A 15,783-nucleotide genomic window follows, 5' to 3' on the forward strand; every position below is an offset into this window, starting at 1 on the left:
AAACACTCACACCCAGTCAACAGATCTGGGTTTAATCCATCACCGTTCTTTAGCCTACTCTGCCACCCCAGTTCGGACATGGTCATATGCAAATCAGTCTGGCCCTGTGCCTCGTGGGAACAGTCCAGCCCGAATTGCCAAGCCATGCCTTCCTTGAACCGGAAACCAGCTTCCTAGGACCGGTTCCTGGCATTTCAGCCAGGCTTGCTTGAATCCAGTGGCAAAGTGAGCAAGGGACTCACGTCTGAGCATACCCTGCCAACTTGTGGCGAACAAAGCGGTACAAAAGGGGGTGGTGATGGACTGAGCATCTGAACCAATCAAACACTCACACCCAGACAACAGATCTGGGTTTAATCCATCACCGTTCTTTAGCCCACTCTGCCACCCCAGTTCAGGCATGGCCGTATGCAAATCAGTCTGACCCTGTGCCTCGGTCCTCGGAAGCTTGTTTCCGGTCCAGGGAAGGCATGGCTTGGCAGTTCGGGCTGGACTGTTCCCATGAGGCACAGCGTCAGACTGATTTGCATATGGCCATGTCTGAACTGGGGTGGCAGAGTGGGCTAAAGAACGGTGATGGATTAAACCCAGATTTGTTGACTGGGTGTGAGTGTTTGATTGGTTCAGATGCTCCGTCCATCGCCACCCCCTTTTTTACCACTTTGTTCGCCATAAGTTGGCAGAGTTTGCTCAGACGTGAGTCCCTTGCTCACTTTGCCACTGGATTCAACCAAGCCGGGCTGAAGACGGCTAAAATGCCAGAAAACGGTCCTCGGAAGCTTGTTTCCGGTCCAGAGAAGGCATGGCTTGGCAGTTCGGGCTGGACTGTTCCTATGAGGCACAGGGTCAGACTGATTTGCATATGGCAATGTCTGAACTGGGGTGGCAGAGTGGGCTAAAGAACGGTGATGGAATAAACCCAGATCTGTTGACTAGGTGTGAGTGTTTGATTGGTTCAGATGCTCCGTCCATCGCCACCCCCTTTTGTACCAGTCATAAACTACGAGCATAGTTTACACCTCTCCATTACCCATTTATGTGTGCAGAGTTCTCCATTCTGACTGCGGAGTCTTCGCATACGTAAATGTATGTTTTAGTGGGAAATGTGGGAGGGACACAGGAAAGAGGCCTAAAAGAGGGTCAGACTTACTACAAAAGAGGGTGGATTAGGGTGGAGTAAGAGGGATTTCGAGAGTGTCAGGGAGGGGTCTAGGGGAGGACTTCATCCACACACACAAGAATAAGCTATTTGCTGTGCACAGTAAGTGGGGACATTTAACTTACACGTTTGTAGTAAATTTTCTCCTGGGATTTGTGAATACTGAAAAGTAGTTAACTCACTCAAAAGTGTAAATTGCTCAAAAGTGTAAATTAATTTAGTGAATTCTTGTAAATTATTCACAATAGTTGAAAATATAAATACATGTTCATATGCCATGCAGGGGGCATTACTCATGACACAAAAAAGCACTCTCACATAGCAAACACTATAAACCTACACTCTTTCAACCTACCTCCCTTCACATAGTAGAGTGTTGCCTATCAATAAAAGAAAACATTTGCTGCTGCATCAAGTGAATGAATACCTCTACAAATGTAATTACTATGCATTAGGAAACTAAACTACATAAAACAACATTGCATCAAGCACTGCCTTTACCCATACCATCCTTCCCACTGAGTCATTACAAAAAAGACATGATCATTTTTATAAATTCTGGGACTACCTATGCTCTGCTGCACAAAGCCTAGGGTTACAGATAATTAAAAATCAGAGTCATCCCTGCTGAAATAAAGCAAGACTCATCAGGCTTACAAACAATAGTACAGCCCATGAAAGTAAGCTATATTGTTAATCACAAAGCCTAAAAAACTAGCCAAGAAAGAATGCACTTTAAGAAACTGATAATGGTTATGAATGGCACTGATATGCAACAAATGTTGTATATAGGTAGCTGCCAAAAAGGAGACAGCTTTTCTTCTTCACGCTCTGAGTTACATCGGTATCAAGCATCACTCACATTGTCCATGATGTTAATGGGACCATTTTAGTGAAAGGCATCGCTCCTGTTGACAGCTGCACAGTTTTAGTTTTATTGATTGGGTCTAGGTTGCTAAGGGTGTACGATGGTAAGCACTGCGCTTCTGGTCCCGTTTAAGAAACATAATTCATTGTTTGTTCCAGGACACTTTTATAAAAATTGCACATGAAGTTAAACACATTATATCACTGTTACTAAGAGAAAAAGAGGGCCCATTTAAAAGTCAGCCACAGACACCCAGCATTAACCTCAATACTGTTGTGCATATATCTATCCTAGTCATTATTAGAGTAGTGATATGGGACGCACCCTCTATCCAGGGGATTTGTGATCAGATTTTTCTGATTTTGGAATCTGTTAGTAAAGGTGGTGTAGGAAATCAATTATTCCAGATGAATTTCAATTGTGCTTGAAGGTTTTAACTTGAAGTTGAGATTGAGATAGTGTTCAAGAATAGATGATGAGATGGTAAAGTTAGTGGGATCAGGAAATGTAGAGAAGTAAATGAGTTTGGTTTTAGAAGAGTTGAGCATTAAAGAGCTCAGAGGCTTCCAGCATCTAATTGGAGTAACATGCGAGATTGCATGTATGCAAAATGGCAGGACCATGAGAAACGAAGAATCTACATGGCATCAATACAAAATTGAAAAGAGAATGCAAAGGAGGGGACAATGTCACAGTGGTAGGTAGTGAAAAGAGAACAATCAAATTCCCCTGGTCTGAACGTTTGGGTATAGCCAGTAGTCTGGGGGTTTGTGGTATGAGAATCACCAGGAGAGTAAAAAGCAGCAACTATAAAGCTAGGATCAGAATCATTATAATGTTTTACCTATGATAGATTAAGGAAGTCAAAGTCCGTAATATTGTAGTCTTATTGATAAAACCAAAGAATACAGAAATTTAAAGGAACCGAGCAAAAATGATTTCATGAGCAAAGGAGAAGTAATTTGGGTTCCCTCTTAGGCATTCTCTTACTAGAGTCAAGCCATTGTACCATCTTAAAGTGGGTAAAGTAAGTTGCAGGAAGAGAAGCACATGATGAGTGATTAGAGTGCCAACTGACTATCTGGATGGGAAAGAAAAGTCTACAGCCATTTGTTTTAGTGATGGAGGGATGATCGCTTCGGTCAAAACATTGGACGAGAGAACTATGAGTATGAGTAGTTGGAGAGTGTAAGGGTCAAATCAGTTATGTATTGGGTTTACTGACGGGTTTAGTGATCTGAACATAGTCTAACTGTACCGAGAGGCAGGTGATTGTAGATTGGGTATAAGAGAGTGGAGGTGTGTTAGTCTGCTTGCAGAGTGTTTTGTTAATGGTAGATATTGTGGAAGAGGAGAAGAATGAAATGTTGCTACTGCTATGATCAAATAGGGCAATGGTGAGCCTGGAGGTAGTTGAGTGTTCGTGATGATCTCTGAGAGTAAAGTTAAGGGAGGATATTAGGGCAATGCAGCATGTGGATTTGGCAGCATTGATGTAGGTGTAAGTGTGCTAAAGGTCACTGCAAGCACTGAGATTAGCAGCCTGAGCCAGGTCTCTTTCAATAGGTTCAGGCATAAAAAGACTACTTTAGACATTTTAGACAATAAATAAATGAGATACCTGACACAATATCAGCTCTTCCTCCCACTCGGACGCTTGGGCGGCACTCATGATAGTCATGGAATAGCATCTGCATCTACAGCTGCAAGTTTTAACAATAGGATGGGATCCAAAGAGGTGCAACCCAAGCCAGAGTGTGCCAATACCCACCAATCATGGCCCCTACATAATCGCGTGCAGCATAGATTTTTGCACTGAACATATGAGTAACGCATTGCACCCACCACGTAAATATTTTTTCCATCCGTTCACTACAAATGAGTCTTTTGATTAATACTGAGATTACATGCTTTCGAATTCCAGTTGGAAGAAATTGCCTTTTTTTACGAAATGCTTCTTGATCCACTCCCAAATACTCAGGCTCTCACTGGAGCAATCAGGCGTTTATCTTTAAAAGCAGAATTGAAAGAAACAAACACCTCAGTCTGGGTTCATCACTCTGTGCCATTGTTGTTGCATTAAGCTGACCAACAGTGACTTCACCACAGTTTTCCATGAATTTAATAAGACTAGAACACACTTGGAAGTCAAAGTGTCACTTCAAATATAACCCTCTAATGCATCTTTGTAATGCTGTGTTTCTCTAGCTATCGAAGAAGGATCAAGGTGTGTATAAGGCAACATTGAAGGATGACAGAGGACAAGATGTTTCTACACTTGAAATTGCTGGCAAAGGTACAAAATAACCACGTGTGGTGCAATCTAGCCTCTGCAATAACATTTTTATGAATGCATGTAAGTCCTTACAGTATACTTATTGAAAATGACGTTGTTGACATAAACAGATGTGCGTGTGGACTGCTGAATGCAGCAAATGAACTGCACTTTCAGTTTATAGTGACAAACAAAAGAAAGGGTGTGAATAATAGTAGATAACGCGGTTAACTTTTCGGGGTAATCTTTAAGCATCGTCCGTTATTCAGTTTCGGTTTGAATATAACCTGTTATACTATTTTCCCATAGTATTCGAAGATATAATCCTCGAGATGAGCAGAGTTTGTGGTGAGTAGCTGTTTGTTGTTCAGATGTACACATTTGTATTAATGTTTGCCGCTAGGGAATGCTGTGAAGATTGTAATATCCAGGTCAGATTGTATCCAAAGACTGTGTGTAACCTCTTAAAAACATACGAATGTATAATGAGCTATACAGCAGGATACCAACTGTAGGTAACTAATAGCGTGCCTGCCTCAGCCCTAACTATGCCACGCCATGGCACATCGCCTTTCAGAACCCCCATGACACAACCACACCTTTTGCTGCCTCCCTGACCATCATCTTATATCCTGAAGAGTACGGATGGGTTACAGGCTCACACTAATACAAGTTCTGCAGCGGAAATCCTCACTTCTGCTGGGCTTGGCGCTATAAACTTTGCCACAAAGATGTCGGGCAAAGTCAAGACCTTTCACTACATTTCTCTAAGGGTGAAGACACGAAAATTCACAGGCAAGGTATATGCCTCAGGTGACAGGCTGAGACAGAGTAGCGCTTAACACAGTCACGCATGATTTGGCGTGTTCAGTTTCCCGCCAAAAAGGGCATTTCATTTTTACTACTGAATGTGAATTAGAAAAATGTACAACATGGAGTTTGCTCACGATTTATTATACCTCACATTACATAAAACATTGCTTGGGGCAAAGGAGGAACCTTATTTAGCAATACTTTTGGATTAAGCAAATACTGTTTGACTTAGTTTTGAAATATGAAGTATAAGATTACTGTTGTATTTAATATTGTTGTATTGTGACTTTAAATGCTTGAGTCAGCGCATGCCAGAAATGCTCACAGTCTCCATGGTAGAGGGTTCCAATGTAAGCAGTTTGAGACCGGGAGCAGAACTGGCGATTCAACATTGTTTTTGGTGTCTTTATGCTACTCAATAAACAGCTTTAAATTGCATCGGACTTGTATTATAATTAGGGCTCCCGGTTTTCCGTTTTTACGGATTTATACATATAAATACAGACGGAAATCTATATTTCCTATGTCTGTATTTATATTTATAAACGGTAAAATACTAGTAAATTTGGCACACTGGCGTCGGGTTATTGCTACCGACAGGGCACTTGGAATGGAAGATAAGGCGCGATTAGATAAGATAAGGCAAGGGCTTTAGAGAGCAGCAGGGTGCCGAGTAGAAACAAAGGGACACTGACAGATTTTAGCAAAGTTTTGCTAATGGACTTGGGCACGTAGCACCCCTGTAAAAGGCAGCTCTCACAGGGGGTAGACACTGCCTGCAGTCTGGTTAGAAGGGGAGAAATAAACAACAAAGCCTCGTTAACTGTCTTTTTAAAGGAAATTCCCCTCTGCCTTCTGTGATTAACAAGGCCATTAGCGCGCGTAAAGCGCTACCTAATGGCCCTGCACAGGCCCTGTGACTTGTCTCCAGTTACCTGTCATCAGGCTGCACGCCGATCTCAGGGCTCAAAGGAATGCAACACCCCTTCACCCCCCTCCGCCCCTCATCCCCCTCTGTCCTGTGTCCCAGCCCGGGCTGCTGCTGCAGCTCGAGCTGTTGTTTCTGGAGTCTTATCTGACAAGCACACGTTTTTCACAGGTCTTCAAAGGAGCATTTACATTACTTAGAGATGTTTTGTTGACTGATTCCAGTTTCCCATGTGTTCCCAATCTGCCTATTCGCTATTTCTTACTTTTTATTTTATTTTTACTGCCACAGTGGGGAAATGCATGTTGTGAAATAGTGAAAAAGCATCTCACAAGTAGGGACCACAAATCCCCCCCCCCCCCAAAAAAAACACTGACCATTTTTTTTCTGTTTACAGAGTCTGCAAGAGAACATTGTGTTAAGAATATATTGTTACTTAATTTTAATTTTTGTTTTATTTAGTCATTAATGTTGGTTTCCCAGAGCTATGACATACTGCTTGGTTGGAATCTTTTAAACCTGATAACTATTTTCCTATGAAGGCATTCATTTTTAAGCGTTGAATGCAAGTTTAACTGTTTTACAAATGTGCACGCTTTTGGTGCACTTGCATACTGTGACTATTATTGCGTAGCCTCAAAATCAGTGCTCAGCTGTTGAAGCACCTATTCTTCCACATGCAAACTGGTGCCACATGAACCTTAACAAGCATTGGCATAGCCAATAGGTCTCGCCTTTGGGACGTTATAAGTCTTTATCCATGTAACAGTTGATATTGTTGCACCAAGGATATTGTGCTGCATAACTAAATACGTATAAAGTCCCAAAGGCGAGACTTATTGGCTATGCCAATGCTTGTTATTTGTTTTCTAGTACAATATAGACTATATTGTACAAGAAAACGAATAAAATTGTCAATTTAAATAAATGTGGAAAAATACTAGCTCTAGCGTCGTCTTTTGTTTGTGCCAAAAATAAATGTGGATAAATACAGAAAAAATGCCCAAAAAATAAATATGGATAAATACAGACGGAAATGGCAACAAAATAAATACCATAAAACCGGGAGCCCTAACCTAATTATAATACTGGCGATGAGTAAGGTTTGATTGGGGTCAAGCACGCTGCACCAGTTCCCCTTTCCGGGCTCTTGTGCCTTTTTCAGTGATTCTCTGAAGATTGATTTGACGATTCGATTTCAAGAAACATTTAAAAGGTAACCTTTGTTTTTGATAGTAGTGTTACCAAGGACTGGCATAGAGGAGGTTTTTGGGAAACGCTGTGTTAGTTTGGTCGCGTGCTCCCTGGCTGTTACGGCTTGAGCGTGCATCGCGCAATAACCACTCCACGCATCAGTTAGCGTAAAAGGCCATTTATTAGGACAAGCATGACATTCACAAATAAACATAACATCATTAACTTAAACAATCCCCCCAACATCCTGCCTTTCACCCATCATCCACTCACATGCTCCACCAGCCACTCCCAATTCACACCACGACCTCTTTGCATCTCATTCACTTCCCCCTTTCACTTTCCAACTCCTCCGTCTTCTCCATCCATCGCACTCCCGTCTACCACTCCCCCCCATCCTGCAACTGTAACCCCCTCCCTGGAAGGGTGATTCTGCCCGTCATGGACTCCCCACCCCTCCCAGTTCCCGCAAACACCCCCTATTGTACCATCCTGTCCTAACTGGCATGTTGCCTAACTTGGCAGCTCAACAAAAAACGCCCAGCGTCCCCCCCTTGCAGCTGTGTAGGGTGGGTGGGCGGCCAAAACTAACTTCTCCCTGAGGCACCGGGGACAGGAAAAGGAAGTCCTTCCCCTCCTGTCCCCCTAAATAGCCTCCTAACCCCTCCCACCCCTAATCTAACCCCCTACCTAACTTCCTACCTAACTTCCTGCCTGTCCTACTCTCGCGCGAACACCCCGGGGAAAAGTCTGGTCTGCCGACCTGCTTTCCCTGGGGGCCACAGTGCTGGATGTAAGGCTACAGGAGCCGGAGGAACCACAAGCACAGGTGTCTGCGCTCACAGCGAAGTTTGGTAGGGGCCGGTCACTGTTGTCAAGGAGCTGCGAGCAAAGGCGGCTGCGGGCAGTGGCATCCGTCATTATTCTTCTCGATCTTGTTACGGACACGCATTTGGGAGCATGCACAAGTCATCACATTAACGTAATGATATTGCACGCGTGGCCACGTAGTCTGCCATCTTGTTTTGGGACATGTATTGTACACAGCCGACAGCCGCTCGGCCTGGCAGGAACGCATTAATTGGATGTGGATTCTGTAGCATCAATTCAAATGGGGCAATATATTTGAAGATTGTACATAGGACATAATATTTATTTCAGAATATATTCTGACAGCCTTTGAATATTATTGTGCTACACAAAATAAGGATCCAAACTACCAGACGAGGCGGGGCACTGTACCAATGACTGAGATGGGTTACTGTGTTTTTCTTTCTCAAACCCTTTTCCTCTTTGACTCATGATTCAACACTGGAGGGCTGCCAATTCTCTTCAAATGGGTCTATGGGATAAACACAGCTATTCAGCAGTCTACTTGGCTATTTTATACATCTGACTAATCTCCTCATCTGTGAACTTGATTTAGGAATGGCAGCTTAAACCATTTAGATTAAAGAGGGCTTCAACAACTCTTTGATAATTGTCTTCTAAGCACATTCATTGCTGTTAAAGAGGCACACACTCCAGGGAAAGTGTCCAAACAGTAGCTTCATTCCACTGGTCATCTGGAACGGGCAAGAGCAAGGCAACACAGCTTCCACTCCAGGCCACTGCTAACCGCTACAATGTCCTGGACTGGAACCCCACAGTAAAACACATATAAGCATTCCATACCTCACTCCCTACCATGTTCCAAATAAAATACAATGCAAAGTACAATACATAACACATCCTCCCCTTACAACGCAAAGAAAAAGCGGCTAAGAAAAACAAAAAAACCTAAAAAGAAAACATAAGAATTACATTACATTACGTATTCCTTCAACCATCCCAGCAGAACACTTTTCCTTTTTCCTCCGTCACCTACACTCTCATCCACCACATCCGGGTCAACCATTCCAGGCTGCGGCTCTTGATTCATTCTGGAATGCACCTCCTCCAAGCCTTGGCTCCCCACCACTCTCTCCTCAATAACCTCCTTACTTGAAAAAGGTCTGAAGCCAAACTGGACTGAACAGCACTCCGATTAAAGACATCTTGCACCCTCTCCGTGTCCTTCACTCCATTATCATGCAAAACATCTCCATGCATAACACAAACATTTTGTCCAGAACCCAAAGCAATACTCTTGAGATTCCAAACTCGATCATCCTTAAGTCACACCGCATTGCACAAAATCTCTACAACTTCCTGTTGTGCCCTAAACTGATTCTCACCTTTAGGAATCTTACCTGGTTTTCTTACTCGAACCTAATCACCCACCTTCATCTGCACATCCTTCACACCATGACTTCTATCATAATAGACCTTGCTTTTGTTATCCAATCTGTTTTTAACCGCAGCCGCTGACCACTGCTCCACCATACTATCCGAAAGCCAAGCTGGGGTGAACTTGCATCTGGGTTTCGTACCTCTCATCATGATAAAAGGAGACAAACCAGTGGCATCGTGAGTGGTAACTATATACACCCAAGAACAGTATTAGTGTCCAACTTCTCCACAATATCTACAACTGGCCATTTAGAAAACAAATCAATAGCAACTAAACCATATTCTCTTAAGTCACCTACTGGGCCAAAAATATCCACAGCAACAACTACCCAAGGCAAACTTGGAATTAATGGAATGGAATATATACTTGTATAGCGCAGACTGTCACCCTGCAGGTATCCTGGCGCTTCGATCAAGAAGTCGACCAATCAACAGCTAACGTCCAGCATTTAAAGAGAAGAAGAAGGATCAAGAAGAAGGATCAAACCCTAGGGAAGAACCATGTTATATTCATTCATTCATTCAAATCTTTATTTTGGTTAGAACAACCATAAAAGAACAAAATACAGTACAATAAATTCAACTGCCATCATGGTCGAGTGGATGTCAATACATAAGTAACATTTTTTATACATGATTAGGCTATGGGCGCAATACAGAGTTATCTCTAGGGGGACACACAATTTTACCAGACATTAAACGTTTGCCAAACACTATTTAAGTCCGTCCAACACGTCCGTAAAAAGCAAACATCGATGGGAGAGGAAATACAATATTAACATTTTTAGAGTAATTACAATAAATATTATTAAAATAAATAAATAAATAAAATAAAATACCAGGAGCTATTATTTAATAATGGTAAAAACATTGTAAAAATTGTACAATAATGAAAATCTCGACAGTTTGTAAGGTATTACACCCGATACATATTAAAACTAAAGTATATTAATAATACTTTGGTACGACACCACCGCTCTACGCTTGATTGCATTCAATCAATGAAAATTTTAAGACCAGAATGTCTTGTCCTTACATATCCAAATATTAGCTACTACATTTTTAAGCCATGTCTTTTTCGGATCATTGCCACAGCAAGGAGAAAGTGGCTCAAGCTAAAGACAATAGTCTGTGGCGTGTCACCTTTGAACACTCTTTCCCCTTCCTTGATGTGCCGAAAACCTAAAAGGGTTTAATCCACTTTTTCCTGGTCTGGAGGGATGCTGGGCACAAAAATAAAACATGGGCCTCGTCCTCCCTAACACCCATATCGCACAGTTCACAGGTTTCTTGGAGAACATTCCCTATAGGGCATTTATTACAAGCCCATTTTGATGTGATCGATTTGATTTGTAGAATGCCATAACGGTACTTTAAATACTGTGATTTTGCCATGGTAGGCAAAATTTAATCCATAAAGCATTCAAATTGACTTTCAGCTTTTACATCAAAAAACTTGAGGGTCAGTGCTCCAACTTTAGGATTTTGTAACGAGCAGTTATGAACGTATTCCCAGTACCTTGTCCTTAACAGTTTTTACAGGTTTGGGTTAGGGAGTCAGGATCTGTCCAAAAGTAATATAGACCCAGCTTTAAAAAAACAATTTTCAATATGAGTTAACCATGGCAACCGAGTCGTGTTCTTTATTTGCATTACTTCCTTAAATGCTTCTCTATAGTCCACTAATTCGTCCGTAGACCATGGACGAATCCAGTATAATAGTGGACGTAGGGTGGCATGGTCATCGGAACGTCATACATTAAGGTCCCAGAAAAGAGGTATTAAGGGGGTGCGGCCTGGAACGGCTAATAGTTGTCTAAAAAAGATGTTTTCGTGTATTGAAAAGGCATTTCTTACTGCCTAACCCCACAGTTCCGCCCCATTTAAAGTGGCCGACTGAGCTTTATATTTAAAAAGCTCAATTGCAGGTGATACGGCTCTAGTATAACTATTCTTATGCCTTCTAATTATAGGGGTCTGATTTTCGGATAAAATTAATTTAGACTTTTCAATTTGCGGCTTCCAATTCATTTTTGTATCTAGTGTAATACCCAAGTATTTAAAATTGTGCACCTGTTCGATCTTTTCATTGTTAACAGTAAAACATTTATTAAAACCCTTGTGGGGGCTAATCTCCATAACCTTTGTTTTGGACGAGTTAATTTCAAGGTTTTTATCCAAACAATAAAATCGGAAATTATTCAGCAAGTTCTGTAAGCCTTTTAGGGTCTGGGAGATTAAAATGGTGTCATCGGCAAATAACTTACTGCCTTCTCCATGATTTTAATTGGATAGGGCAGAAGAGAAATGGGTCTAAAACTAGCCGGGTTCGTTGGATCTAGGGATGGTTTCTTAATCAAGGGAGTTACCACCGCTTGTTTACACTTCTCCGGGACTATTCCAGTCTCCAGAGATTGGTTGAAGATTTGTCGCAGTCAGGGGAAAGATCCTTGTCCGAAAGTTTTCCAGATTTTGAGGGGCAAGGGGTCCATGGGGGATCCTGAAGACATGCTGTAGGCCAGATTGGTAAAGGAAATGTCGGTAAAGGTTTGAAAACTATCCAGGGTCAATATTTGCCCCTGATTCTTAGCCTCCATCTCATGGGGGCTATTGTCTACATCATTATTGCCCGTGGGATGAAAAGTGCCGACAATTTTTACTATTTTTTCATCAAAATAGAAGGCAATCTCGTCACACAATCTTTGTGTGGCCGCCACATTATTACTAAGGCAAGTTGGTGAAGAAAGCTCCTTCACTATCTTAAATAGGGCTTTCGTCCCATTCGACACCTGGATAATAGAGTTGGCATAGAAGTCTGCTTTAGCCTTAGTAATGAGCTCCTTATATTTAAGTTGTATTATTTTCAACTCATTTTTGTCCGATGGCAGATACTTCTTCCTCCATTTCCTCTCTGCCTGTTTACATGACAGGCGTAGCTGTTTCAAAATCTTCATTGTACCATGGGGCTGAAACTCTCTTCCTCATCTTTAGTTTCTTTATAGGAACTGCCTGGTCCAAAATATTAGTTATATAGGTACAGTAGGTATTGTAATTTTCCTCAACTGTATCAGTGGGATTAAAGTAGGTTACACCCAAGGGAACTTCAACATTCTTAATTTTCTCAAGTTTGGACCATTCTCTCCCTCTCCGGTAGGTAGCTGGATGGTTGGCTTTGTCTTCACAGCAAAATTGTGTAATCTTAAAGAGTATTAAAAAGTGATTGGTCCAATTTTGAGGGGTTATATTGGGGACTTCAGCCTCATCTTGATTAGCAAATAAAAGATCAAGCATATGGCCTCCCTGATGGGTGGGATGATTTATCAGTTGCTGTAGGTTAAGATTTGCACACATATTTTTCAAATCTCTAAGATGGTTACACAGTCTCCCGTCATCTCTCAGATTAAAATCACCCAGGATTATCATCTTAGAATGAGAGAGCGTAAGGTTCGTGATAGTATCAAATAGAGCCTGGAATTGTGTATTATCTCCTGGGAGTGTCTAGCATATCAGTCCTGTCAGTGAGCTTCCACTTGTTTCTTGCAGTTTAAACCCCATAAGTTCGAGGCCTTCAATCATCTCTACTTTAGTTCCACAAAATTCATCTCTTCCCGAAATATCATCCCTACCCCTCCCCCTCTGCCCACTACTCTCGGTTTATGTAGAATTTTATAACCGGCTGGACAAGCCAGAGCCAATTCCATCATAGACTCTGCCTTTGTCCATGTTTCCGTTAGAAACAAGGTGTCCGATTTCAGATCTTCAATCACCATTGATATCTCTGTATGATGTTTAACTAGGGAACGACTATTGATTAGTCCGCATCAAAGGTGCTTTCCCTCGTTTGTCTCGTAGGTTGGAGGAAGCTTGCGTCCCCCATTGCCCCTCTTACCCAAACTTAGCAGCGTTTCTCTCTGGAATAAAACTTACCCCCCTGTTTGCTGTTTCACAGGCAGCGTGGCTGGCACTGTGTGCGGCCGGTGCGTGGACGGGCGCAGCTTCCCTCTGGCGAGCCTCCGGCGCGCGCCCGCTACGCGCTTGCATTGCCCAGTTTAAGTAGGCAAGCAAGTGCAGGACAACACTAGAGCACCTCCCAATATGGCGCCCTAGAATGGCCAGAGATCACCCCCACCTAAGATGGCGTCCGTAACTAAATGAAGGAGGGGAGTCCAAGCCTTGCTCAAATAGCGAGTGAAATGCAAAGTATTTTAAAGTATGGGTAAGCGAGATTTACAGATTTTCTTTAGCAGTGCAAGTAGGCAAATAAACAGATCACATTTAATTAAGAACCAATTTAAAAAACGGCGTGTTAAAATTGATACAAATTACAGAAAATAGCAGCGAAAATAGCAGCAGGTAAATGCGAGTAGAAGCGAGTATGGCGTTAGTCTCTCTGTTCGATTTTAGTAATCCCTCACTCTTGGTGGTCCTAAGGTCTTCAAGCACTTATCTGCTGAAGAACATACCTCACACTCTCTCATAAACCTCTCCACAGCCTTCTCCACTCCTGGCAACCAAAAGACACCCTTGACTATGGTCTTGATCCTCTCCACTCTAAAATGCCCATCATGGCACAAATCCAAAACCTTGTTTCTTTAACTCTCAGGTAGTTTGACTATGTCCTCTCGCATGATTAAGTCCTTGTCCACAGACACTTCCATTATAACCTCCCAAAAAGGTCTCAAAACATCAGTTACACCATCCTTCCTAGGCCAGTCCTTGCACAGATACTCCAAAAATAGTTGTAAACTACCATCCTTCTGTTGTCCCTGCAACCATTTGGTTTTCTTGATAGCTGATACCCCAGAATCCTGAACAAACGCAATATTGACATTTCCCCATGGATCATCCAAATATTCTTCCATTGGAGCTGGCAACAAGGACAAACAATGAGCTATAACATTCTCTCTGCCAGGCACATAAACTAGTTTGTACACATATTCTTTCATCCTCATAGAAATTCCTGCCAGCCTGCCTGACGCTGCTACATTTCCCTCCGTGGTTAGAATTTTCACCAAGGGTCGGTGATCAGTACGAATGGTGACTGGCTTGCCCCAGACAATGGCACGAAAGTGCTCCAAAGCCCAAGTGCAAGCTAAGGCTTCTCTTTCAATAATTGGCAATTTACTTTCCAAAGGGACGCGCGCTGAGCCAGAACAAGGTCTCTGCACCCCTGGTATTTTTAAAAATTACGTGCTGATTTAGCAAGCACTGCTGCTTTTTTAGAATTTGGTTGTGAAAGAAAGGGAATCCCCGCACTTACCCGCACTCCTGCACCCACTGACACCCGGCTTCCCGCGCCTCCCCGGTCCACCACAGGATTCTCCCGATTGTTGTTGAGGGAGGAGCGGAATTACCAATCACTACTGGGTTAGAGGGAAGGAGGATGCCTTATAAAAACATAAGCTTTTCACTCGCGCAGCGGACGCATGCTGAGCCAGAACAAGTTCTCTGCACCTCCTGGTATTTTTAAAAATTACGTGCTGATTTAGCGAGCACTGCTGCTTTTTTAGAATTTGGTTGCGAAAGAAAGGGAATCCCCGCACTTACCCGCACTCCTGCACCCGCTGACTCCCGGCTTCCCTCGCCTCCCCGGTCCACCACGGGATTCTCCCGATTGTTGTGGAGGGAGGAGCGGAATTACCTATCACTACCCGGTTAGAGGGGAGGAGGACGCCTTATGAAAACAGAAGCTTTTCACTCACGCAGCGGCCGCGCGCTGAGCCAGAACAAGTTCTCTGCACCTCCTGGTATTTTTAAAAATGACGAGCTGATTTAGCGAGCACTGCTGCTTTTTTTGAATTTGGTAGCGAATGAAAGGGAATCCCCGCACTTACCCGCACTCCTGCACCCGCTGATACCCGGCTTCCCGCACCTCCCCGGTCCACCACGGAATTCTCCCGATTGTTGTGGAGGGAGGAGCAGAATTACCGATCACTACTGGGGAGGAGGGCGCAACGCCACTGGACGACTACACCCGTAACGCCTATAAAACCAGAAGATGTTCTCCACACGCAGCGGACATGCCGGCAGCGCGCCAAAGGCAAGCCCGTCTGTGCCCGTCCATGGCCGGCTGGGGCCAGGGGCCACAACCCTTGCTCGTTTACCGTCCCAACCCATAACCTACAGCCCTAACTCCCTACGCAAGCTGAGGGGGGAAACCCCGGCCTCATGCCACTCTTTATGGGACCCAGCAGTCCAACATACCACCTGCCCACACTGTGGGTTTCAATTCCTTCCTACCCCCCTACCAATAAAGGTGCAGCATAGCATGTACC

General features: G+C 43.2%; 1 protein-coding gene across 1 annotated transcript in view; it reads left to right on the plus strand.

Annotated features, from left to right (window-relative positions):
* Positions 1 to 15,783, plus strand: part of MYOM2 (myomesin 2) — a 724,606-nt gene that overhangs the window by 690,058 nt on the left and 18,765 nt on the right. Inside the window, exons 30-31 of the mRNA XM_078647923.1 lie at positions 4,236 to 4,323; positions 4,612 to 4,650. Coding sequence (XP_078504049.1) covers positions 4,236 to 4,323; positions 4,612 to 4,650 — 127 coding nt within the window. The remainder of the gene's footprint in view (positions 1 to 4,235; positions 4,324 to 4,611; positions 4,651 to 15,783) is intronic.

The sequence above is a fragment of the Lissotriton helveticus genome, chromosome 6, assembly GCF_964261635.1.
Source record: "Lissotriton helveticus chromosome 6, aLisHel1.1, whole genome shotgun sequence".
Lineage (NCBI taxonomy): Eukaryota > Metazoa > Chordata > Amphibia > Caudata > Salamandridae > Lissotriton > Lissotriton helveticus.